The sequence below is a fragment of the Chamaea fasciata genome, unplaced genomic scaffold (assembly GCF_029207755.1).
Source record: "Chamaea fasciata isolate MVZ Bird 193981 ecotype frontalis unplaced genomic scaffold, bChaFas1.0.hap1 SCAF_8, whole genome shotgun sequence".
NCBI lineage: Eukaryota > Metazoa > Chordata > Aves > Passeriformes > Sylviidae > Chamaea > Chamaea fasciata.
The window spans coordinates 20258017-20282459 of record NW_027094093.1 but is presented as its reverse complement, the minus strand read 5'-3'; the positions used below and the strand labels follow the sequence as shown (position 1 = coordinate 20282459).

General features: G+C 38.4%; 1 protein-coding gene and 1 long non-coding RNA gene across 2 annotated transcripts in view; one reads left to right on the top strand and one right to left on the bottom strand.

Moving 5' to 3' along the window:
* LOC136293344 (uncharacterized) overlaps positions 1–24443 on the bottom strand; it is a 60385-nt gene that overhangs the window by 28716 nt on the left and 7226 nt on the right. The gene's annotated exons all lie outside the window — the stretch shown is intronic.
* On the top strand, positions 5786–17548 carry B3GALT1 (beta-1,3-galactosyltransferase 1). The gene is made up of 3 exons (XM_066190003.1): positions 5786–5859; positions 11840–11878; positions 12438–17548. Exon 3 carries the CDS (start codon positions 12667–12669, stop codon positions 13645–13647), a length of 981 nt encoding a protein of 326 aa, XP_066046100.1. The 5' UTR covers positions 5786–5859; positions 11840–11878; positions 12438–12666; the 3' UTR covers positions 13648–17548.

Here is a 24443-nt window from a genome sequence, read left to right as displayed (position 1 = left end):
TTTCAGTTAGCCTTACTGCCTGGCTCTGGAATTATTTGCATTGTTGTTCACACAAAAGGAAAATAAACTCAACTACTTGACTTCCTCTTCCCTGAAATATATGTCTAAAATCACAGCTCAGAAAGGAAAGTAAATGGCAGATGGCAGCATCTTTGCAAAGTACACACACTCTGAGCTATACAGACAGGGAAATTGTTTTTTAAAAAAAAAAAAAAACAAACAAAAAACCCAAAACACAAAGGAAGAGTGAGGAAGAGTAACAAAGCAGTGAAGTTCTCATTAAAAGTACTGAGGTAGCTTTTTGGTTACCACATAGACAAGATACAAACAAGAAATTATTCACACGCCTTTGTTTTGTGGCATTACTCTTCATTACATCTAGCAAGAAAGGTTTTTAAGAATAAATTGAAATTTTGCACACTTAGATCATTTGTCTTCCTCTCACCTTGAACCACTCCCTATGGGAAGGCTTCACTTTGCAATCCAGGCAGGATTGCCTGTCTTCCTCTGTATACCTAGAAGGGTTTAGCCAGACACCACCTGCCTCTCCAGCAGCTCTTGCCCCACTTTCCAGGGAGTGCCAGGAAGTCAATCCTTTTCTCCTATGCAGCAGGATGAAGCATTACTGATGTTTGCATCAATTTTCATGTTTCCTGCCTTTTCCCACATGGGGAGAATGAATCTGAGCACACCTTCTTCCTTGATGGACAGAGTGCCAGTGGAGACAGACCCTGGCTGTGTCATGGAACGTTGTCCCACATCAAGCACTTGGTCACACAGCAAAGCAGGGCTCCTTCCGAGGCCTGTGTGATCCCACAACAGTTGGCCCAACAGCTGCTTTACTGCATTTCTTTTCACTTTTGCTTCATGCTGCCTTTGGTATCAGAGTAGCCAGAAAATAAAAGGAAGCAAAGACTGCAGACTGCTTTAAAAACGTCTTTTGTTCAAGAGATCTTTCAGAATAAAATAATGCTGAAAGAAGACTGCTAAAAGAGAGAAAAGGGTTTAGGATGCTGAGGGAGCCCTACACAAGAGATAAAACAAGCTCAGGAGAATCCCTGTTGTTTCCAGCCACCCTATGAGCCAAACACCTTCCTCCAGAGGTCTAGGTTCACATTATTTATATAGCAATCTCTTCTGATTCTGCTCAGAGACTAAGCACCCCCAAAGTCTGGAAAATTATCAAAAGGGGAGTTTGATCTTATGCTGCTTCTATAAGAAAAAGTCTCCCAGAAGAATGTCTCTCTGCTAAAACTACTCTATTTAATTCTTACCACCCTGAGGTATGTATCAAGATTTGGACGCTTAAATTCCTTAGCATATTTTATTACTGTACTATCTGCCTCCTTGGGGTATACAGCTGCTCAGTGAGCTTGTGTTTATAGAGCTCTTGAAGGTCCACAGATGGAGAATGAAGAGAAGCAATCTATATTTTTACACTGTATATTCATGTACCCTCTTTTTCCTTAAGGCTTGGCCTCGAACACATGGATAACTAAGGTTTGATATTATTCCCTTGGGCATAGTGACAGAACATATTTACTGTTTATTGCTTCACAAAGTTGATTTCTATCAGTAGTGCACTACATTCCTATCCTAGCAGAAGCCAACACATCCCAAAGAAAAGTGGGTGATAAAAAGAGAATTTTGTCTGTTGAGCTGCAGAAACAAGGCACAAGACACCAAAGCAGAGAAACCTCACTGTGGTCTTCAACACCCTCACAAGGGGAACTGGAGGGGCAGACATCAGTCTCTTCACTCTTGGGACCAGTGACAGGGCCCAAGGGAACGGCATGAAGCTGACTCAGGGGAGGTTTAAGTATCAAGAAAAGGCTTTTTACCCAGAGGGTGGTTGAGCACTGGAACAGACTCCCCAGGGAAGTGTTCACAGCACCAAGCCAGACTGGGCTGAAGAAACATTTGGACAATGCTGTCAGGCACATGGTGCGGCTCTTGGGGTGTCCTGTGCAGGGCCAGGACTCAGAACAGAGAACACTAAGCAACAGGGCATACAAGGTGCTGTATAATCCTCTCTGGAGCAGTCCTGTAATCACACATTTTACCTGTGTCACAGCAGAGTTTCAGGAAGAGTCAATACAGAGGAACAAGACTGTTTTCCCTGCTTTTCAATCTTGAGTATACTTGAGGTCATCTTTTATATAACAGTTCTTTGTCTTTTTCTTTTGAGAAATCCTTCAGTATGGACAAATGAGTCTACATTTATACCTACATCAGCCCACTACAGACAATGCAATTATAGGTGGAGAAGCCAATTGAAGAGTTTCCAATTATTCTGGGAAGTTCTGGTTATGCTTCCTTAGTCACAATAGGATAAAGAGAAAGCACAATGTGCTATCAGCGTAATGAGCCCACAGAAATGGCCCCTGCTGCATTTAGTGACAGACAGACAAACACATATGCACAAACATTAGGAAAAAGTTTGTTTAGCTGTTTTCCTAGTTACCAGTTACTGCAAATACCCCTAACGATGTCCACAAACAAAAGATGTAAGAAATCAGTTAGTATTCCTGACGGCTCACAGAGATATCTGGGATCTGAAATTAATGTTCCCTAGTGAAAGCTTTTAAAGTACATATGAAGGACATCTTTAATGACATAAGTGATTAAAGTAAGTTGAAACAGGAATTCAAATTTACTCTTTACCAAAATGCAATTCTTCCTGCTGCTTTATCAGATACCTAAGATTATCAGCCAGATTCTGCCCAGCTGGGAAATAACAGTTATTAACAAAGAAATTCTTACAAAATATTCATCAATAATACTTTGCAAGAAAATTTCCTCAATTTTTAATTTTAATTTTTTGATTTTTAGTTCTCATAGGAGTCAGGTTAAAATCTGATCTGACCACAAATGGACAAGCTGTTAACTGGTCTCTTTCTACAGAGACAACCAAGTTTCTTTCACTGATCTTAATACAGAGTTTTCACAATTTTTGTAAAGGAGATACAGTGGGAAAATAAAGAAACCGTTTTTTGAGCAAGAGGGTGGACTAGATAGGCATAGCTGAAAACCCAGAATGGATTTTCACCTTATCTACGGAGGCAGCAACCCATTTATGAACCCAAACAGTATTTTTCAAACTTGGTCTCAGCTGAGGGCACAATTTGCTGCACTTTAGAAATATCATAGAAGAATGAGGACAGTTTTACTCCTGTGGTTTCATCAGGATATATATTTACCAAATAACGACAGCATGCACTCCTTTATTTGATTCATCCAAAAAACTCCAGTTATTATGAGCCCATTTTAAAATCATGCCACAAGAGAGATGGCCTCTTGTGTTGAGTGAATGTTTAAATGTAACATTGCCCAACCATCTATTCAACTGCAAGCTTCAGAAAACTAAATGCTGACAAATAGTCTGGGGTCATGTCTGTGAAATGCTCCATATGTGCTAGCTGAAAGAGTCTGATGCTAGCTTGCTCTCAAATGTTAACAGCTTTGCAAAAACAATGCCCTCTCTTCCGTAGCAGAAATTTTTCTTGTTCAATCCCCAATAAAAGCAGATTTTGATTTAGGTCTAAGAAAAACCTCATCTATCATTTAGTTATGACAAAGTGAAAAGAAACCTGTTTCTTTGCTCTAAGGGAATTATACACAGCTAAGAGCTGGAAGTGCTGGCCCTGAGCTGTGCTGAGGTCAGTGGCCCTGTGAGCACCTCCTCTGGCTGGTGGCCACACCAACACCTCCGCAGAAAAGCGCCACTGCGGGTACTTCAGCAAACATCCAAGGCAGCAATTCCACTTCTTTTCAGTCAAAGAGCAAGCGAGTGCCCCTTTCCCAACCGGCCTATCCCTTCTCTGCAAGGTAGCTCTCTTGGGAAGCTGCAGGAGCTCGGTGTGGCAGCTGGAGCAGTGTGGAGGGAGCCCCAGGAACACGGAGCAGCAGAGGGCAGGGGGCACAGGCAGCCCCTGTTCCAGCTGAAACTGCTCCTCTCTGCCGGACTTAGGGCAATGCTTTCATAACGCCCTGAACAGGAGCACCCCAATAAACCAGAGCATCTCAGTTGTGACTGACCGACGGCCAAAAAGAAAAAAAGTGCGTGTCTAAGAAATGTTTTTCACATATCTGAAAATAAGTAATTGGTTTGCTGAAGATAAAAGTCATTTGTTTGGTTGTGGGGTTTTTTAAGTTACAGTTCTGTAAGAGACATGCAATTTTAGAAGCAACAGCCTGTGTTAAATTTATCACAACTTCACAATGGGAATTAGAAACCTGAAGCTTGACTTATAAACAGCTCATGGGGATAAATGCTTCACAACATGGCTTCACATTAATTACTGTAATGTAAACATGAAAAAACCTGTACTGCAATCTGTTCATGTGTGGACAGGTCAAGGCTCTAGGACCTCCTCAACATGAAGAATATTTCCAGGGAAAAGAAAGAAAAAAGCCCACATAGACACAGTGTCACAGTATCCAACAATTTCCTTGGACATCTGACAATACCTAACCTTTTCCTTAAACAGAAAAGTTGAATCTATGCTATTATATGATCAGCTAAATTCACTAATTACAAATTTTTCTAGCCTCACTGCTGTGGAAAAAAATGGGAAAATAACATGCATTCTAGCTACTTTTCAGCCTTAAAAAGAAGTATCTCTCCAACGATCACATGTAAATATACATAACAATTACAATAGATCACACAGATATGCCTGAGATACTGTGGAATCCTTCCAGTTATTGACCATCAATAAGAGTTTATAACAATGTATTTATATATAGCTGTTTCCAGCCTGTAGCATCCCCAGTTTTGATGAAGTTAAAGGCCAAGTTCCTCAAGCATCATGACTGATACTTAAATGGGCAGGCTCAAAACTATTTTAGGACTTTTCCCAGTAAATCCAGAAGCTTTAACTGTTTGTATTTTTCTTTTGATGCCCCCAAGAGTATGTGAATTATGGAAAGTAAATTCATTTTCCAGTTTGATGAGTTATCCCCACAGACACTGTGATTTCAGGTGTTCTGGTCTTCATGTAATTATTACTCCTCCTTTATTGACAAGGATTAATTAGAAAAGCAGTGACACTAGGATAGGAATTTATATAATCAAGGCCACTGTCATCTATTCTTGGTGTCGTAACTCAGACCAGTTTCAGAGGCATCACTGTGAATGCAAAGGAAATATAATAGTGACATTTAAGAAGGTTAAGACAAAAACAACAGTACACTTGATTTCAAATGCTATTACTTAAAGGTAACTTAATATATGGACTATTCAATAGTGTACAATTGTTTCATGAGTAATAAAAATTCTATATTAAAGCAGTTCTAAAGTTTTTCCCCCTTGAATTTTTTTATAAACTGAAAGCTTGTTTTCTTTTTTTCCTTGTCCTAAATTTTCACTAAATGTAAACAATTTGGTGGTGACATGAGCTAAGGAACCTTGCTGTGAGATTTCACACTAGAATACAGCACAATAGCTAAAAAAAAAAAAAACAAACAAAAACCAGTTGTGGCTATGGTAACCCAAAGTGAAATATATTATTTGCATCAGTTTATAACCATAGTGAGATGTAACTGGCACATTACTGATGTAACAGGACGTGATTGATGCAATCACAAATCACCTATCACATGAAGTCACAAAATGTTTTTTAAATTTGTTTCTGAAAAGTATTCATGGGGAAAAATATACAGATCTGGCCCCTGACATCTCAGGGGTGATTTAATAGAAAAGATAAAGAAAATAATAAGATTTCTGCTTTAAAATACTCTGTTCTTTCAATTTCTGTTTCTAATTTCTTTTCTCTCCCTTTTAGTTAGTGCAAATGATATATGCTTAAAACGCCTTCTGCTAAAGACAGCAGCAAAACTCCCAAGCACTGGCTCCAGGTAAATCACTTGCAATCAGCATTACAGCAAACAGAACACCTGACTGGCACGGGGAGTTCTAGTATTATTTTCAGTTGAGTAAAATTTAGCTCACGACCATTCTAGATTAGTATCTGACCAAGCACAGCTGATTTGCTAAAACTTTAGAAATCCATTGTAGAGACAGTCCTCGGGGGTCGGTCTGGTCTGTCCTTTCATCTCTCCCCACATGGAATCAGCCGTATGATACCACCAGTGACTAAGTGGTCACAGCCATTGCATGTTTTCGACAGAGAAACTTGGTTTTTAAATATATTAAAACAGAAAGAGGGCTACTGAAAGTGTAATGTTGAGATGTGCCAAATGGAATAAAACCCCATTTCAATGTCATGTGAATATGAGATATTACAAAATCATACTTTCTTTTTTCCCCTTGGTTATCTCAGAGAAAGACGGGGGAAAAACATCAGCATAGAAAATACATCCTGAGCTGCAAAACTTGAAGGGGAAATTATAGCTGTAATGCTCCTGATGCACAAACCAAGCCAGAGAGAAAAGCTGCTCAAACCAACACTGAGATCCCACCTCTATACAATGTCAGCCAAGGAATGGTCCTTCATGCCAAGCTCATATTTCCTAACTAGTAATGTATCCCGTTCCCCTCAGTCACAGTAAATCTGCTGGTTTTGTTAATCCAAATATTCCTAAATATTTTTTTTAACAGTTTCATTGGCTGCAATTGAAAATTTTACTTCACAGCTTAGTCATGGTGGACACTGTTTACTTTTTCACTTGTAAATTATTTTGCTGAGAAAAAATAGTTGTATGATTTGTTCTTAAACATGAGAAAGAAAGCCATGAAATTGCTGTTTATTTGTTTTATGTGGGCCATTTCAGGACTTCTTCAAAATGAAGAGAAAATCCTGTTTTCATAGAAATAGATTCATTGAAAAAATCTCAAGTGGAAAATACAGAAAAGTCACTCAGGCAGACATAGACAACATTTACCTTGACGTAGACAACATTTAACTCTTAAAAGACTACAGTAGCTCTTTAAAAATTAGAGAAGTTTCAGTAGCATAGGTACATTTGCTGAAAATTCTTTAACTTTCATTTTCCCTATAGAAGCTTTTGCTAAGATTCCTTAATGGACAGTACATTCTTCCCTTTTGTTCACATAAGGAGCAGGTAGTAAATATTGAAATGCAATTTATAAATACCACATTTATTTCCAGGGCTCAATTCTTCAATTTAATGATGAACTACAATAAAAACTATCTGCAAATCAGCATCCATTAAAAGAGAACTGTTAGTATGAAATTTGCACTTGCTTTCACATTCAGGTGCTGTCTAGGGTAAAGCCTATCATCAATATATTTGTGAACAAGGAATGATTCAGAAAATATTTGTCCTCATTGTCTTTGAGGAAGAGAAGGGAAACAAGCCTCTTTTAACATATGACAGCTATGAACCTTCTAAATAGAAGAATTTATTTTTCTAAAAAACAAGGACCTGAAACAAATGCTTGTACTTTCCTCCCTTCAGCCCAAGCCTGTGTCTTCTGCATCTGTTACAGCCCCATTCCACAGTGTTATAATGAAAAGCACTGATTTGGTTTCAGATCCATTACACTCAGGCAGAATAAGCATTTAAAATATTTAAGAAACTTTAAATTAAGTTCCCAGAAAGGAGGTTGCAGTCTTCTGCTAAATCACCTGTGCCACCTGTCCAAAATTTCCTCCAGAAATTACTATGAAAACATACAGCCTAGAACATAACAGATCCCCAGATTTCCATGTAGATGTGTTCTTAATGTTCAGTATAATTATCTTCTCAACAAGATTCGGTAATAATCACAGACTTTTCCTTAGGTAATTTAAGGATTTCATAAATGGTGAAGACATTTCAGCATCTTGGTCTATATACAGATGAGAGCCATGATCATAGAAAACTTACAAAAATGACTCTTCAGGGAAAATGAGAAGAGTTTGCTACATTTGCTAAATAATTTAGCAACTGCATTCCCTCTTTTTTCCAGGGAAAGGAAAAGGTACATTTTGGCAGAGATGCACAGTGTTAATTTAACTCAGTTGTGCTCTGCCTAACAGACTCCTGGGTGTCAGGATGAACAGCTGTGATCCTCCTTGGCTTCTCACCCAGGGTCATACCCAGCACTTAGCACCCTGACCACCCTCAGCACCTCCCTCAGCAGTAATGACACGACATGGATCACGACTGTGACAACCAGCCAGGCTTCAAGAGCTGTGGCTTCTATCACGGGCATCCACTGTGATCTAGACACATTAATGCAACTGCACTTATGCAGGACAGGCTTTCTTGAAAGAAAGATCAACAGCCTCTCAGGAAAGACAGCAGCATTCCAAAATATTGGCAAAATATTGCCACTGATGAGTAACGTTTGCTGAACTCATTTGGCATCTGCCTGAAAATTGCCCATGAACGGTTAACAAGATTCTCGAAAGTGCTCATTATCTGGAGGATTATTCTTGTTGTGCAGTCAGCTCATAAAAGGTTTGCTGCAAATACAGTCCTCATCAAGACAATTACTTACAGAAGTTACACAGTACAGCTTTCTGTGCTCCAACTGGCTGGCTTCTCTGGCTTGCACAGCATGAGCTGTGAAAAGTGCAATTAAATGCACAACTTTGTGTCACAGTACAGAAACACGACGCTAAACATTTGCTTTTAGCAATCCTCTATCCTCAACGCTTAAGCCTTTTATTACTTGTAGTATGACTACCAGGTTAGAAAAAGGGACAGAAGAAAACAATTTTAAAAACAAGGATCCAAGAGCTTAACGTTGTTACTGCCCATATCCTCCTGGTTAGAAGGTCTTCAAATTTCAACACCAAATTAAAGAAGATCATGGCACAACTGACAAAAGAAGTCATCCTTACAGTGATGATATACTGAATCCATCATTAGGACTAAAATACAATATATAAATGAATTTGCTGCACACTTAAATATTGAAGGCAACTTTTGAAATATTTACTATTGATGAGGTTAAAAATATTCTGAACAACTTCTGGGCAAAGGGCTAAAGGAAGTACAGTAACGTGGGCATTGAAGTGCTTTCAGTCATTATTCTGATCACAGTGATCTTAGTTCACATACTTCATTCCTCCTCTTTTCCAAATGAGTGATTAACACAAAATTTTTAAATAACTATAATTTGAATACATTAATTTTACCCTCTGATTTCATTCCTTATAATTCACATCCTTGATATGCAAGTCTCACAAGGCTGTAAACTCGTTTCAGGTTCACAAACACATGACAACAAAAAGGTTTCCTGTCACAGACTGTGATACTGTGAATAATTTTGCAAAATTCCTAGAATTATTCCTGTGTTGCAGCTGAGCCTGAGTTAGGTGCTTGTTTAGGATCTTGATTAATTAGCATCATCTTTAATAATAGAATTTGGCAACCTCTGAAATTCTTGACTGCTAAAACATCACAAAGTAAGTATTTCACTGCTTAGTTCATCTTTCCCTGCCTAATCAAGCCATGTACTTTCTTGCTCCTGCAAGCTACATGCTATTGAAATTACTGGGCAGGACCAATGTTACCAGAAATAATCTGTAGGGGCATTTGCTCTGTGGCCAAAAAAAAATACACATCATAGCTACTTATCCAACCCCTCTGTGATACTACAGAGAGGCAGCGAGATCAGTCCTGGAGGCAAAAATAATCTCATGTAAATTACAGACCAAGACTTCTCAGCTAATTTGGTATCACATTTACACTATTGGCCAGTTTTGCTTATGCTCTTTTCTTTCAAGTATCTTCCCCTTGCATAGCACAAAGCTCACAGAAGGAATGTGAACTTTAATTTTTACATCTTCACCTCACAAGAGCTAGAATAGGAAGGAGCACTCATTTTGGTCTTGCCCTCAATCTTCCTAAAAAATAAGGAAATTTAAAATTTCACTCATCAGGAAAACTACAGCCTGCTTACTCTTAACCGCCTCACCTGCACTTTGCTCAAGAATTCTACAGGGTTGGTGTAAAACACTCCAAACCAAAGCACACCATCTCAACTCCTGTTTTCCTTTTTAAAAGGCAAAGTAAATGAAAAAAAATCCCACCAAATACACAACAAAAAAAAAGATAAATTTCAAGAGACAGCAATCCAAAGGCCAATATAAGAACCATTCATCCCATACAATTACAAATAGATTTCATAACTGAGAAAAAAATTCCCTACAACAGCTCAGAATCTTTCTTCAAAATGGAGTAAGGCCTTTATTGCTTCTAATCCTTTCAGATTACACAAGATTGGAAATCACAGCCATGACATTGCTGGACTGTAAAGCTATTTTATGTAATTTTGCAGTTTGTAAGAGGCATCGGTTACAATTTTCCTTTCCCTCAGATACCTGCACAGTGCTCACGGTAACTAATGCACCTACCCTTGTGAAAGAAAAGATGTAGAACAGCATACACTTCTAGATAATGCAATATATAGTTTCCTAAAATAATACATCATATGCAGAATATTACACTTATTTGTGAGATCTTAATGCTAGAGTCTATTAAACACACTGACCTACGTATCTCTTGCTCTACAGCTCCAATCCACAACTGCTGTATTTCTTTCTTTATTAATGCAATTTTCTAGACTTTACACTCTTGTGTCTTCATTACATTATGGCTTTTTGCACTTGGTGGTTTTCCTCACTGGCATTTCCAGTGGGAGCATTAGCAGAGCTTCACAGTGAAGCCAGAAACAAAACCAACGTACCAGAGCTGGGATGGGTTTTGCCTTTCTCAGAAACTGTATCATAGCAGGTTGTTAAAGCAGGATACATCCCCTCTCCGGACATTACAGTAGCATCTGTGTATATATTTATCACAACCATATTTATTTACAAGGATGTACATGAGTCTGCCCTGCCAAGATCGTTGTATTCTGCAACCCTGTGGAGCAATTAAAGGTCTCACTTAAAGGCATTGCTCCTAAACATTTGCTAGTACTGCTTGGTTGGAAAAGATTGCAAACCCTGAGTCCTGTGACAAGTAATGAAGGAGATCACAGCCCATCTCCACCTCATTAAATTGCCCCAGTTATTGGGCAAAAGCAGTTGAAAGTGATGAAGCTCTGAAACAGGTAAAAAATTCTCATTACCCTATTTTGTGAAAGGGAAGAACAGCATGTGAGTTCCGGTCATTAGATAATTAAAAGTGCATGTAATAAGAACAGTATTAGCTATAAGAATTTGTAAGGGGACTACAGTTTGTATAGATTCAGCAAATGTTCAGGTTGTTTCTCTGTTGTTCTTAAACCTCAGTGTGAAATAATGACACAGGGTACCTAACAGTCCTTTCATTCCAATGGCCTGCCTAGAGGGTGGTCTGACTGCAATGTGTCAGTGGTGTGACATCAGAGGAGACATTTCTAAGACAAGGCTTCTATCTTTTTATATGAATACGTACTTTGCTCTATGCAAAATAAATGTTAAATATTTTAGAGACTCTTGCAAAAATTTCTTCTGTTGCATGCTTCTACTATCCTTTAGCTCTGAAGTAACACAACAGTAAAAACTCAGGAAGGTGGAGCTTACAGGCACTCTCCAGCTACTGATGTGCCTTGGAGGAGTCAGCACTGAGCTGGCAGGCTTGAGGCAGCTTGTCTCATTTCCACAAAATGATGATAAACAGAACTGGTTCCCAGCAAAATTGCCAAGAGCAATGGAAGGTTCAGGGCTGGCACATTCCCTTGAGCCAGGAAAGTCTCAAAACTACCTGATGCTGGAGGCAAGACTGGAACAGCCCAAGATAGGACTGTCAGTGCCAGAACCCTGTCCAGGCAGGCAACTCCCAGCACACCAGCCAGTGAAGTATCACCATTACTAAGCTGCCATTGTGATTTGTCTTACATGGTCCACAAATTATGTTTGCTCATGGAAAGATTGGTTTGGGGGGAGAGGAGAAGGAAGCCAACACGAATAACTGAACTGTGTTAATTTATTTTTAGACTTTTATGGAGTCTCCTCAAGCGCTGATCTTTATATGGGTAAGACAGCACACATACATCTCTGTCTCTTCTGTACCTTTCCCAGTCAGTTCCATTCTGTCTGATTTCCACCAAAGTGTTCTTGTTAGCAGGACACATATTAACATTTAGACCAAATTAGATTTGTAAGTATTTGTGTGCACAGATGCTGTCGATCCTAGAAGAAAGCACACTATTTTTCATTCTTTAAATAATTTTAAAATGTTCCACAGCACATTTTGAAAGATTGGCCAGAAGAAATGCTAAGAAGCAAGAAAATGCTAGAAACCATAAAACTATTTTCATATACCTTCAAAAATATCTAAATGTTCAACATGCTACGCCTGCTTATCTTCTTTTATAGAAAACCATCCCTGAGAAATTACCAATCAGAAAGGCGTTACTTCATTTACAGTGCTCTATTCCAGGACACAATCTTACATTTTGGTACCTCATGAGGAAAAAAGGAATATCTGAGAAATGCATTAAGACACTTAATGGCCAACCATATATAAGCTCATTTTTCATGCCCTAGGCTTTTATGGTCTTGCAATGGAAAATTTTTCTTCATATTTTTCAGAAATAACAGAAAATTCCAAGAAATGGAAGCTGCTGCTAGCAAAAGAAGAAAAGCTGAGTATCATCAGGGTTAATAGCTCCTATTTGAGATCCATGAATGACTACAGAGTTACATTTCTATATCGAACTTTCAAGTTTCATTAATAATATGCTGCCTCTCCAGGACACAGGTGCACTCACGGTACAAAGGCTCTTGGTTCATCACGTGGAATAGAAGAGCTAGAGGAACAATGGCTTCAAAGGTCTCATGTTTATATATTTTGACAGTTGTTTGTTGGGCAAGCGCTCTTTGGTACTTAAGCATAACTCGTCCTACTTCTTCCTACACGGGCCACAGACAGGTCAGTAGCATATCCATAGCCAGAAAAAACGTTTCCTTTGGCAACATAAGAACTCGACCTATAAATCCACATTCCTTTGACTTCCTTATCAATGAACCCAACAAATGTGAGAAGAGCGCCCCGTTCTTGGTCATTCTCATCAGTACGACTCACAAAGAGTTTGATGCAAGGCAAGCCATTCGAGAAACGTGGGGAGATGAAAACAACTTTAAAGGAATTAAAATCGCCACACTATTTCTTCTTGGAAAAAACGCAGATCCTGTGTTAAATCAAATGGTGGAGCAAGAAAGCCAAATTTTTCATGACATCATTGTGGAAGATTTTATTGACTCTTACCATAATCTCACTCTGAAAACGTTGATGGGGATGAGGTGGGTAGCAACATTTTGTTCAAAAGCAAAGTACGTTATGAAGACGGACAGTGATATTTTTGTAAATATGGACAATCTTATTTATAAGCTGCTCAAACCCAACACCAAGCCAAGGAGAAGGTACTTCACAGGTTATGTTATAAATGGAGGACCAATAAGAGATGTTCGCAGTAAGTGGTACATGCCCAGAGATTTGTATCCCGACAGCAATTACCCACCCTTCTGTTCAGGCACTGGCTACATTTTTTCAGCTGATGTAGCAGAACTGATTTACAAAACCTCCCTTCACACCAGACTTCTTCACCTTGAAGATGTGTACGTTGGACTCTGCCTTCGGAAGCTGGGCATTCACCCCTTCCAAAACAGTGGCTTCAATCACTGGAAAATGGCCTACAGCTTGTGCAGGTACCGCAGGGTGATCACGGTGCACCAGATAACACCAGAAGAAATGCACAGAATTTGGAATGACATGTCCAGCAAGAAACATCTTAGATGTTAAGATTTTTACAGATGTAAATACCTTTTTTAAATTTTTGGTTGAGTTTGGTTATTTTTTGACAAAGTGATCTGCTGATTTACAGGTTAACCTGTGGGCTATTACCTGTGAGAGGATTTTTAATGACTGATTTTTCATTCTCACTTTGACTACTGGTTTACAAACTTCAGGCTCTTTTTCATAAGGACATTATGCCAATTGAAAGGATGTAGAGTAAAATCCCAGATTTTGTATATTATCATCTATTGCACATATCCATTCTTGCATCTGTGTGTAAAAGGACAGTAATAAACTATTATGAGCTGCTTAACAATTCACACCCCAGCCTCTGAGATATGACCAGGCTCTAAGAAACGAAGAATTACAAACATACTTTTACTCTTCTTTTGACACCCCACAACCGTCTCTATTTAGAGCCTGTTAATAAATTAAGCAGCATACATTTGCACTGAACTTGTAGACCTACTTTGACATATGTATTTTATAGTATGTGTGCAATTCCCAAATAGCTTACTAATGGTGTAATAGCAGATTTTAGACAGGTAAGAACATCAAAGTTTCATTGGCCTTAGAAACAAACCCACACACTGAAATGTATTTTCATCCACCAAATGGTATTTCTTTAAATTATTTCAGAATAACCCATTTCTTTACACTTCCTAAAATAGCCCATAAAATATGTAACACAATTTTAAAATTAAGTAGAATCTGTAGCTGAAATAAGAGGGGAGATATATGAAAAACTACCTAAAAATATATATGAAAAGCATGAATATCTTAATTTAAAAGCGAGGCAATGTCTCTCATTAGTATCAATGGATTCTCCATTCAGCATCTTGAATAGCAATATGTAATTATACTGAATGCTGAAAGTGTCAATAAGCAGCATAGTTCTTCCACATCAGTCAGTGCACTATTTACCTAAAAACAAGTAACACAAAAGCAGCTTTTTAAGGGGAAGCTTTACTTTTTGCTGCAGCACATATAAGAACAAGATTCTAACAAAATTTTAATGGTGTAGAAAAGAAGAATATAGTCCAACAAAAGAATGCAATCAATTTTCTGTTGATTGGACAACAGAGTACATAATCAAGTAAAAACTTCACAGCAAAATAGAGAGCTTTTAAAGAAAAACCTATTAAAACTACCCAAATTCTAGCCTTTTTAAAAACCTTTTAAAGCTCTCAGTTTACTCACCACAGTCAATGTGCACTGAGGTCCCCACTCAGGAGATCCCCTGGACATGCAACAGAAATCAAGTACAAAAGATTTATTCAAGTTGCATAATATGCTTTTATGTATTTTGAAAATGAATGCTTATGAAATGTTGTAAAAACTCTTTGATAAATTCAGGCCATCTCTTTTCAGTACCGCCTTATAACAAGGAGGTGAAATATGACATTGCTCAGCAAATAACGTATAATGAAGAACTCACACACAAGTTCCAAAACGCCAAAACCCACCGGATATTATCAGCTGTAGATTACTCACACCGTCCTCAGCACACACAAAGTCTCGTTCATTGCAGTTGGCGTTATGTGTAACATACGCAAAACTCTTGACTCTGTATGTTATTCAGAATGTCTATAAAGTTGTCACAAATTAACTGAAGAAGAATTCAAAGGGAAACTTTGACCTGATTTTGCCATAGATGTACACAGCACTTCACAACAGTAACAGAGGAACGAAGATGCTACCCTAAAAGGTTTGCAGTTTCATGGCAAATTGTTAGTCTTGTTCACAGATGCAGCACTATCATTTCAAAAGAAACTACTTGTAAATAAGGTAAAGTGTACCTGGCTTTTAAGTCACTAGCAGGAGCCATCTCAAGCAAATCTATGTCAGATCTAAAGATAAAGATACACAACAGGCAGCCTAGGGGTTACTGTTAACAGGAGCTTGTGTACCCTTCATAAATAAAAATAACCCAAACCAAAACCCCAGTAATTTTTATAAAAATGCTAAATCTCTTGCAGCACAATAAGATTTATCCTTCCCTTCTTGATCTAGTCCTTGTTAAAGCTGCTATGCTCTATCAAATCCAGAACTTCCAAGGTACAACCAATCGCATAAGTGAATATATAACCGGCTGATTTGGGTGAAGTTCAGATTTCCTTACACAAGTCCCATGATATTCTTGTTTATGAATGGAAATGAGGGTGAAATTCATCCCCAGCCCTTGGGTAAATCAGATAGCACAGATGCCATCCTACCCAGAACATATTTTGTAATAATCTGAATCTGCAGGCTGCAATCACTTCTGCTATCCCTCTGCACTGTGCAGTAATTTGGGGGTTCTGAATCACAAGCAAATGGATTTGGTTGCCTTATTTCTGCTGATGCTTCTGTGGCCTTTGGTTAGTAACCAGGAGGACAGCAGGGCTCCCGATCCAGATACCTCAGGGCTCAAGTAGCATGGTAGCCTTGAACTTCTCCTAGTACAAGTAGACTGCATTAATAATTGCAAGGTACACCTTGAAAATACTATCTGAAAAAGTGTATTTCCTGCCATTTATAAATAGATAGACCTTCAACAGAAATGTAAATGTTCATCTTGAAACTGATGTACATATTTCTAAGGCATTTTCTTCTGTATTCAGCTGTATATATGTGTCAGTCTGCTTGCTATGTAGCATTCTGTTATGCATGGAGCTGAGTGAGGCATTATATTTGTCCAGTGTTTCAAGAGCCTTAAGCATGTGTGCCCTAACTTTTGAATGTACAAGATATTTTTTCTTTTGTTGTCAAGTGAATTTAAAACAACACAACAAAATCCTAATTTTCTACTTCTATTAATTTTCTGGTATTATATTTCATTAGCTCATTACACTCAGATTTCCTGTTTTCACTTTGCCTAGAAATTTCACTATGGGAACCTGGATATGGAAAGGTAGCAATACATCCACTCATAGGGACAGTTTTCCCTTCCACTTAGTAGAATTTGTGCCATGCGGGATACTGTTAAGAAACAAGTGTTTCCAATAGACGTCCTTTAATCAAAAAAATCTTTATATTACTTAAAAGTCATTTTGTTTCATTGGGCATGGGACAAATGACAACTTGGTTAAGCATGCTGGCTTGTAGTCACTTCAAATGTGTGACTGTAATCACATTTTGATTCCAAAATGCTTATGAAAAAAGCACATTGAGCAAAGCAGCTGGAGGAGGGAAGTGCCTCTCTTTAGGAGGAATTTTTTCACAAAAGCATTTTTTCTTTTTTATTTTGCTAAAACCATGAGAATATTTAAACAGAAGCCTCAAGGTTCATTTTCCACATTTCCTAACAATAATGTTAAGTATCAATTTTGATTCTTTGCGGGGTTTTTTGTCATTTTTAATGTAGATGGCAATGGCAATTTGTAAATGAAGAGTGTAATTAACTAGAAAAGCTTGTCAACAGTAACCGAAATTTAGGTGTATCATTATATATGACTGACTGTACTTATGTATTTATTTGTCTAAATTGTATATATTGTTTTATCTATAGTGTCTGTAGGAGTGCATTCTTTTAGATTAATGTATTATTTACAGTTTTGTGGGATTGCCAGCAAAGCTGCTAATCAAGATACTATTTTTTCGTATCAATGTCAAATTAAAAAAAAAAAAAAAAAAGTGAAAAATTGAGGTGTCCTGTAGGTTTTCTTCTTCACTTCTTTCTAGAAATGTAAATTGTATTACCTGAAAACACAGTGTCAGTGAATTGGCTCATTTGTCATGAGGAAGAATATTGTGTGGTAAAAGCAGGTTTTTTAAAAAAATTTTTGAAAAAATAAACAAAACACTACTTTTATTCATTATTTGTGCAACAATTGCATCAAGCTGATGCCCACCCATGTCAGATGTACTACATCATCTGAAGCTTCTGAACTTCAGTGCAGCCCCGGCAACATCTGGAAAAGTAGCAGATGAGTTCATCCTCTGCTCTGCCCTACTTAGCTGCTTTGGCAGCCCCAGCTAATGAGACCCAGGTCTGGCCATTCTAAAGTGGCTTTTTGACACCCTCAGCATGACTCTTCTGCTACTTGCATGGTGTCTTAACATGTGGGCGTGCAGCCTTCAAAAGCTATACTAAGGAGAAAAGGAGACATGTCCCCAAACTCACCTCTCACAAAACCACAATAAAGTTGTTTGAAGCTGCTGTGACCACCCAGGTCACCCATACAGAGGAAAGGGGCTCTCCCTGGTCTCTCACAGACACATGGTGACCGTGACAGAGCCTTTTGCTTCTCCCCTACCCTGCAAAGCACCAGAAAATAAACGAAGAATCACAGTCTGAGCAGACTCAGATTACCCAGTAAGTCTCATGTAGCCTTTGTCTCCCAGCACAAGTATCTTAAGATACTGTTTTGTCTCTCAGGGAGATTTAGGCAACTCCAGGGTCCTCATATCAAAATAAAAGAAAAAGAAAAAAAAGAAAAAGAAAAAAACCACACCAAAATAACACAAAAGTAGGAAGAAGTCTTTGTCTTGTAAGAACATCAGAAAAATTCATCTCTCCCCATTCTCCCCTTTGTAGTTTCCTAGAAACTAAGTAGAACTAAGAAGTAGTAGAACTAAGTATATAACCAGTTTTCCACTGGCTTTAGAGCACAATATCCAAAACTCATTCATGAAATGAGGGGAAAATAACCCCACCCCTGAGAAGAAGGGTAGCTTTTGCAAACCAAAGTGTATTTCCCTGGGTCACCTGTTCCAGAAGTAGTTGAAGCCTGCAAAAGAGTCCTCAGGCATTCCAGGAGTGTCTATAGCAACACAGCAACCTTAGAAACCACAGTGAGATGCTTTAAACCAACCAAGAGTTTCACATACAGTAAAACCCTTCCAATCATTTTCATCTCTCTTGTTTCCACCAAAGCAGCCTGAGTCTAATTGCAACACTTACATGGTGTTTAATTAATAGACAGCTTGGAGATATACAGATATTAGCACTAGTAGGGTAGATTTCATGTAGCTTGATTATCTTAATTACAAGCATTCTATTTTCTCATTTACTTAATTGATTCTCATAGATTTTCCAGAGAAATTTGCAGTGCCCTAAGTGAAAATAGCATGTAGAAAACCTTCTGAAAAGTGCTGACACTGGCCTATTACAGCAGTAACGCATCAAAAAAAGGAGATCTATATGATACAGAACATTGTACTGAATAGCATCTGCTTCCTTTTCTCTTGTTAAAAGTACGAATATATGAAGTGGAAGAAGAGGAGTCATCTGGGGAGAAATAAAAGAAAGAATGCACCTTATTTATTCACCCACACCTGCAATTAAGTTGTGTCAAGCATCTCCTCTGATGACTTGCCTAACACAGGAAAAAAATCCATTTTTCTGCTAGGTCTGCACATTAGCTGAATCTCCATTAGATTTCTGCCTCACCTGAAAGAGCCAAGAGCAAGAGGCATTTATTTGTCATGCAAGATTTATCCTTGAGCACTTACTCTGCAAAGGCAGCATTACATAACAAGCTGGACAGAACTAAGTGCAGTGGTTTTGGAATGCAGGCAACTTTTATTTGGGTGAAGCAAATACCCCAAACTTGAGGTGTGCTGGCTAACACCTACCATATCTGCATCTATCAAGCATCCCTTTTTTCTTAAAGAATTCCTTTCTCTGTCCTATTTTCTAACATGACATCTTTCTTCAAAATGAAATGGGACCTCTCTCGGTACCTCAGGATACCAGCAAAAGCAAGGGGGAAGCAGGGAACACCCTACAGCATCTTTACAAGCTTTTTCCTTGATTTACAAATGTCAGCCTTGTTCTGTTCTTCTGCACTTTTAATCGGCTTCAATCTGGAACATTTCCCTGTTATTTCCATCACTCTTTCCATTTCCCTTATGTGCCTTTGCATAGCTCAGCATTCTCCCATCTAAAGGTATCCATTCAAACCAGCCACAAAAACAAGAACATCGTGTTCTTATGAAGAGACGGCCCATATTTGCAGGACAGGTTTACAGTCCTGCACTAATGCCTGAAAACTGATTGCAGCAAGTTTCAGGGGAGAAGTAGCACCTGAAGTTGTTCCTTCAAAAATCTTTACTTTGATATTGCCTGCTTCAGGTATATGGTAAAAAAAAGAGATGTATCATCTTTCATCTTGCCTCTGCCTGCAGAGATCACTATCACAAGTCTAAGGTTGTTTGGCTTTTCTTCCTTATTCCTTTTACCTTTCCTTACAACCTTGGATAGTTCATTGGAATTCAAAACAGCATTTTTTTATGTTTCATTTTAACTCCCACTTAATCAAGTATACTTTATTCCACAATTTCAATGTTTTAACCTTTTTATCTGGTTCTGCTCTCTGTATTGCCTCCACTCTCCTCATATCTTCCTAATAGTCAGACATCTGGTATTGAATCTGCTACAAGAGAATTTGCACGAAGGCTGAAGACAGCAGTACTTTTCTCCGTCGCTGTCTTGGAGGTATCAAAAACTGCATTATTGGATTCATTTCACCAGACAGGACAGCTTATCTTACTGTTATCACATTTAAAGCAGAAAATGAACCTCTCGCAGCATCTGGAACAGCCACTAAGGCTACAAGGCTACAGCAGCTATGGACATGGTACATGTTGGAAAGGAAACTTCCCAGTGTTCCCATTCCCGAGGCTCCGGCAGCCGAACTCCCAAGGCCACACTTGCACAGCTGGGACCGGAATAACACAGAAACAGCTGGACCACCAGGTGCCATGTTCCCCAACCAAGGAACCCCTGGGCTTTGATCCCCTCACAGCCCCAGAGCAGGGAAGCCTCGGCTCCTGCTGTGTCCCTGTGTCCATTCCCCCGGGCCCCACTGCCCTCCTGCCTTTGTCCTGCGGAACCAGCAGCTCCCAGCCCCGTCTCCCACCAGAGCTCAATCCGCAGCTTCAACCCCAGATACCCGCACCAGGGGATTCCTCAACAGGAATATGTCTACATATCCATACTCTTTAAAAGTATGCAGTTAATGAATTTTACTTGGAACACCATTTTCCCTCCCAAAGGTCACAAAAGGCCCAGATCATTGGGGACAAACTTCGCAAGGGGCACTCAGGCTTCGTATTATGTCTATGGTCACTTTGGCAGGATGGCTGATGAAATGAAGAACTGCTGCCTCTGGAGAGTGGTATCCTGTAAGGATGAGGCTGGCTCTACTTCCCAAGTAGAAGTAGAGTCTACTATTGTATTTTAAGCATAGCTGTACTTTGAATTTGTAACACAGCTGATGCCAAGGTTGATGATAGGCTGCTTTAATTGGTCATTAAAAGGCAGTATTATTTACTGCCTTGTTTCTTGGATTCAGCATTTCCACACATGGGGATAAAACTAATGGGCTAGAATGAAGAATATATACAGCATGTAATTAAAATTACATTGTTTAATATGGGAATATACATGCACACAGTGCAGGTGCTGTCACAGAAGTAGCAGTTATGGAAGTATACTTTTTAAATTGTATTATACTGCAATTTAGCCGTCACTTCAAGCAGATGGGTGAGTTGTGCAACATTTTTAAACTGATTTAATTACTTGCAAAGGTATTGACTTGTGTTAATTGGTGCAATAAATTACACAGTGGTTCACAGATTCCATTAAAAAGAACTTTGAACCTGTAGTATCTATAGGAAAATAAACCAAGCCGTGCATGTCAGTATTTGACAAAATAGTTATTGGCTGTTTGTTTTATCAATTTACATACAAGATCAAAAAAGCCCATCATTCACACAAGACAATGTGCCTAACATGATGGATATTGATGTATAATTGTATCTCAGAGACAGGTGAATGTTGGAGACAATACATCCAGCCATATGCCTAGAAGACCGATCAGACTAAGTAAATGTAAGTGGGTTACCCCTATGTTCCCAAAAAAACCCCCACTGGCTGTGTGTGATTTACCTAGTGTGAGATGATTACTGTGGTCCTTTAGGACAAAGCCATTTACTGAAACTTGAGACATGGGAAAGAAGGTTCACAAGCACATGTAATAGCTTTTGAAATATCTGGGCCTCTACTCTAGTCAATTTAAGGTTTAAATTGTTGTTTCTTTTCTTGAAGTCCAGGAATACCCCAAATCCCCTAAAGTCAACAAGTAGAAAAATGTCTAGCCTGTTAAGTACCATAGCAAAGTATACCTGTATTAGACAGCCAAACAAAATCTATAGGGCAAGAATGGTCATCAAACTTGGTAGCAGCAATATTAGGAAAGCTTTCGAGCATAAGCAGGCAAAATCCTTGCAAGATCTTTGGTTACACTTTGGCACAAAGTTTACACTAGGGAAGAGCACATTTTAACCCAGAGAAAAGATCACGGTCACCCGAAATGTCACATTTTAGGATTTCTACGAACTAAGGAAAGTAAGGAGAGTGAACCTTTAGCAGACAAATTTACCTCATTTGTGACAAATCATCTATTTCCTGAACATTTGAAATGAAATGCTTTTAAATTTTTTTTCATGGTTTTGAAATCACTGTGCGTGAAATGTCATTGAAAACAAGCTTGTACTTTTATCTTCTGCTAAACACCAGAGATATACCACTTCAAAGGAGTACGTTACATTTTATTTGAATGCTGGGACAGACATATCAGCAAGAAAACCAAAAATCACATGAATTGTCAGTGTTAATAGTACCACCTGGCCAAGTTTCCCCTTTCCAGCAATAATTTCATTGTTTTCTTTTCTATGCCTTTCATTTCAATAGCACCTAACAATTTACTATTTTTTAAATGCATCACAATTTCTATAAAGCTGAATTTTGTTTAAATGAAAAAAACCTGCTTAATGTAATGTAAAACCAGAAAAAATGCATCTGGAAAATTGTACGTGCATGCACATGGCTGGCTGGCAAGATGGACAAGAAATACAGAAATAAAATGAGAAACATTTGCTTTTTCCTCAGCAAGTACTGTGAGGATGGGTGACAGCTCACGAGGAGAGATTAGGGCAAACAGCACTGCCCTTTCCCAGGTATTACTTTTACCAGTTGTGCAGTTGCTGGAGAGCGAGAAAACCCAATCTAATCAAAGACTGAGTGTTGGACTAGATGACCTTTTAAAGGTTCCTTGCAACCCAAACCATTCTATGACAGGAAGCAAAGAGAACATCACATCCTCACCACCCATAGGTGAAGAACCTCTGGGCAGAAGAAGGAACAAAGGGGCCTTACGTACAAGTAGACGAAAAACTTGGGAACTGCAGAAATTTCAGTGGAAGTGATACACTACAGATGACAGAAATACTCATTTCTTTGAAGCCTATGTCAGACAACAAAACTTCAGAAAAATAAGCATGTTCTGAAATTTCATGTACACCACTGCTTCTAATTTGCATGTTTATTCCCAGTTTGTTGAAATGCCGGGATGTGTATTTGCTTAAAGCAATAATTCACAGTGGGTGAAACATCATCATCCGTGGGATTTCAGCTGCCTGGAACACATCAGGTAATTGGCAACTGATTTATCTTAACAGCTCTGAAAGTACATATTTGTGAAACTGCAGTTTTAATCATATCAGGACCCACATCACAATGAAAAGCAGCATTTTCAAGAGGAGTAGTAGACATTCTGTCTTCTTCCCACAGCTCTAACATCTTTTCCAATAAATTCAGATCACTGCATTTAGGCCAAAATTACATGTTTGATTTACCAAATATAAATTATAACACAGACCTAATTTAACTATAAACCACGTTACATTTCCTCAAGATAGGAAATGTCACCAATAGGTAAAATTACTAAAGTTTACTTCATTGTTTTTTTCTTGAAAAACTTCTTCCATGCTAGCTTGAAAAAACATCCACAACAGAAAGAAGTAACAGAAATGTAAATGGCATACACCAATAACTTACACTCACCTGCCTGTTACAATGGAATGGATGTAAGGTACCATTTTGTATCTTGTGAAATGCATTTATATCCTTGTTCCTAGATATTTACCAATATCTCTACATTACATACAAATAATCTTAATGTTAATTTATCAAAAATTCAGACAGTAATATGAGTCTGAATGAGTTCTACAAGAACAAATCAGGTCTGAAATCCTCTCCAGAAGGCAGTAAGTTGGTTTTTAAGTATAAAAGAAAATATTTTCAGAGTTAAGAGATTTCTTTTCACTAAGACAAGGATTGTGATCATTGTTAGATAAGCAGTAGAAGCCCTAATTTTCACAGTTTTTTACCTATTTATATTAGCTAATGTTAACATGCAAGCAAACTTGCCTCCAACAGAAGCTTTTGAAAGGATCTCATTGAGATCTGAGCACACACAGGATAACAATGGTTTTGGTTTGTTTTTTCAAATGCCTTTAAAAGTAGTAACAAATTGTAAATTCCAGAGACTCATTTTCTCACGCATTAGTAATGCTCCATTATCTTAATTTGTGTTGACAGACAAACAGAAATCAGGTCTAGTAAGAAAAACACGAGTTCAGAGGTGACAATAAAAGAAAAACACAGCACAGAGATACCAAACCCTTAATATTGTAAGAGAGAACCAGTCAGGTTTACAGCTACAGGAATGGGTTTAGGTTTTTCCACCATGTAACTCTTCAGATTTCAAAGCCCTGCTAGGTTTTTTCACAGTTACAGTGGTAGCTTTAAAACCCACAAATGACTGCTGGAGTAAGTCAGACCTGGGGGAGTTTGTTGAACAGAACATTTAGGAATTTCCCAACAGTTAATGTAGGGTAGCTATATGTAAAACTACATGTAAAGCTGTGAGCAAGCTCTGAAAAGGTTTTCTAGAAGGGGCAGCTTCCAAGCAACAGCAGTTATAAGTTGTGAAAAGAGTCTACACATACACTTCTGCATGAACCACAACACA

Coding starts and splice junctions, on each gene's coding strand:
- B3GALT1 (XM_066190003.1), top strand. CDS start 12,667: ATGGCTTCAAAGGTCTCATGTTTATATATTTTGACAGTTGTTTGTTGG.